General features: G+C 37.0%; 1 protein-coding gene across 1 annotated transcript in view; it reads right to left on the minus strand.

Annotated features, from left to right (window-relative positions):
* LOC144971592 (uncharacterized) overlaps window positions 1-2500 on the minus strand; it is a 156792-nt gene that overhangs the window by 46037 nt on the left and 108255 nt on the right. Inside the window, exon 5 of the mRNA XM_078912659.1 lies at window positions 2456-2500. This exon is cut by the window's right edge and continues 91 nt beyond it. Coding sequence (XP_078768785.1) covers window positions 2456-2500 — 45 coding nt within the window. The remainder of the gene's footprint in view (window positions 1-2455) is intronic.

A 2500-nucleotide genomic window follows, 5' to 3' on the forward strand; every position in this document is an offset into this window, starting at 1 on the left:
CCACTTCAAATCGTTTTGGCAGAGAGTGGCTAAACCCTGAGTAAACCGTTGTAACGCGCATTGAGTCAATGTCGCTGAATACCTTGACATGGCCGCCGTTCAACTACAAACTCTCTCTCTCTCTCTCTCTCTCTCTCTCTCTCTCTCTCTCTTTTTCTCTCTCTCTCTCTCCCTCTCTCTCTCTCTCTCTCTCTCTCTCTCTCTCTCTCTCTCTCTCTTTTATTTAAATTAATTTTTATTAAATTTTTTTCAATATCTTCACAGCGGAGGTAGGGGACCACTAATAACACTATTGCTGTCTAGTATTCTTCAATTACCCCCCCCCCCCTCCTCCCCCATCCCCCTACCTTATTCTTGAAATATAATATATAGTTTTTCATCTCTCTTTCTCTCTTCCATTGCACACACAAACACACACACACACACGCGCGCGCGCGCACACACACACATTTACAAATTTTCGCCTATATTATTATGACAATCTAATATAAATATATAAGTAATCTGTGTTTACTTGATAAAGGCCAAGGGCCGAAACGTGGTTTGTTTTGTGTTGTTCATTCATGAGTCAGATTTACTCCCTTTATCTTTATCTCCATTTTATTGACTCATTTAGGCACCTCTATTTATTAGTTTTAAAAGTAGAAATGGCCAGAAATGAAAGACTTTTAGTTTTTGAGAACCAACGACTTTCGCCCTCGATAAAGCATGTAAATTATGAAATCCGTGTTTGACACCAAAAACGACAACTTTAGGTTTTAGAATCGAAACCAGCCAATCATTCCATCATTTGAGGCGTGTAGGTCATAATCAACGGTAAGAAATAAGATTTTTTACAGTCGTATTATTAAAAAAAAAAAACAAAAAAAAAAAACAACAACACATTTTTGAAATGTTGGCCACACAACGCGTCCTTCAAACATCGACCGATTAAAATGACCTGGGACTTCCATGAATCGATCGATATCATTTGAAGGACGAGTTTTCTGGACAATTTTTTTTTAAATAGTGTTTTAAAAAAAAAATACGGCATTATAATTCTTATTTCTAAAGACTGCTATATATATACACTCTTTTTTACACATTCATTATCAATGGAGTTTTGGCCCAACACAAGAAGTCTTCTGTATCAAGACGACAACAATTAAAATCAATCTTATTTATAAGAGAAATTGTTGATGAGGAAAGGAAGGCTCTCGTAATATTGTGATGTATGATCGTAACGAACAGCCTTTCTGTGTCATGAACAGTTCAATTAGCAATGGAATAATTCCGTTAATTGATTTTTTTCTTTTAAAATCTAAATGTCTGACGTTTTCAATGTTTTTCATCAATCAAAAGTCTAGATCTATGTATTGTTATTTTCTAAAAAAATGTAATCATCATAATACGTTCAAAATGTCCTGTGAATCATTTAAAGGAATAATACAGATACTCTGCTCATGTTTTGGTACGATATGATTTTATATGATACGGATTTTCTTTACAGAAGGAGAAAGTAGTGACGGAGGTCTAAAAAAATGTGATATGCTGGCGCATAGTTGAGTCCTTGGAAAAGGCTCTTTACTCACATTCTCTCACCGTACTCAGGTGTAAAATAAGTACATGGCCGTTAACAGCGTTGTCTTTGTCCGAAAAATTGATTGAAATATCGCCTAACAGGCGTCATGTTCAGTCCTACATGTTAAATGTTGCTGTTGACCAGGGACACCTTGTAAAGCGCTTTGAGCACATCTAGTGTATATTGCGCTATATAAAGCTAAATTGTAAAATAAATTGCTTCCCATAAAATAATCTCCTCTCTAAACCTTAAGCCCTCGATGATTCGGCATGATGTATATTCGCCACGGTCAAGCCAAGCCTGTCCGACAGAAGAAGACCTGCATATTCATTTCCTGCTAATGGGATGTGGATGTTTTGGTTCGTTGCTTCAAACATCAAACAATATTTTATACCTTCTGTCAAGGGCAATTTTCATCGCATTCCTTTTAACGCTTCCCATTAAACATACCAGACAGCTTATTTTGTTTGTTGTCCAGGGTTATCTGTTTTTATAAACAATGTTCACGCCCTAATCAACGCTATCCATACATTATAGAGTGTTAACTTACTCGACAGTGAAAAAAAAAAACACCCAACAAAAACAAACATGTGATCTTGTATTTAGCGCATTATCCACTGATGTGTTCAAGGCAATTAACGAGGTCCCAAGACAACAGCAACACTGAACATGGTGGACCAGATATGACGTTTGTAAAACGCTACAATATTACTTGTTTTTTCGACAGAAAACGTTGCATACCGACCAGGTAGTCAATTGCACAGAGTATGGTGGGAATATAATGTGAATAAAGAATTTTATCAAAGGACTTAACTTTACGTCACCCACAATGCTACTCGAATCTGGGACATGCAGATCACATGCCCAGTGTCATACCACAAAGCCACTACTTACCGCCGGTCTCTGAATTTGGGGTCGTTCATGAGCTCCGCCAAAAGG

This window comes from Berghia stephanieae, chromosome 4 (genome assembly GCF_034508935.2).
Source record: "Berghia stephanieae isolate SIO BIC M18660-M18661 chromosome 4, UCSD_Bste_1.3, whole genome shotgun sequence".
In the NCBI taxonomy this organism is placed as follows: Eukaryota; Metazoa; Mollusca; class Gastropoda; order Nudibranchia; family Aeolidiidae; genus Berghia; species Berghia stephanieae.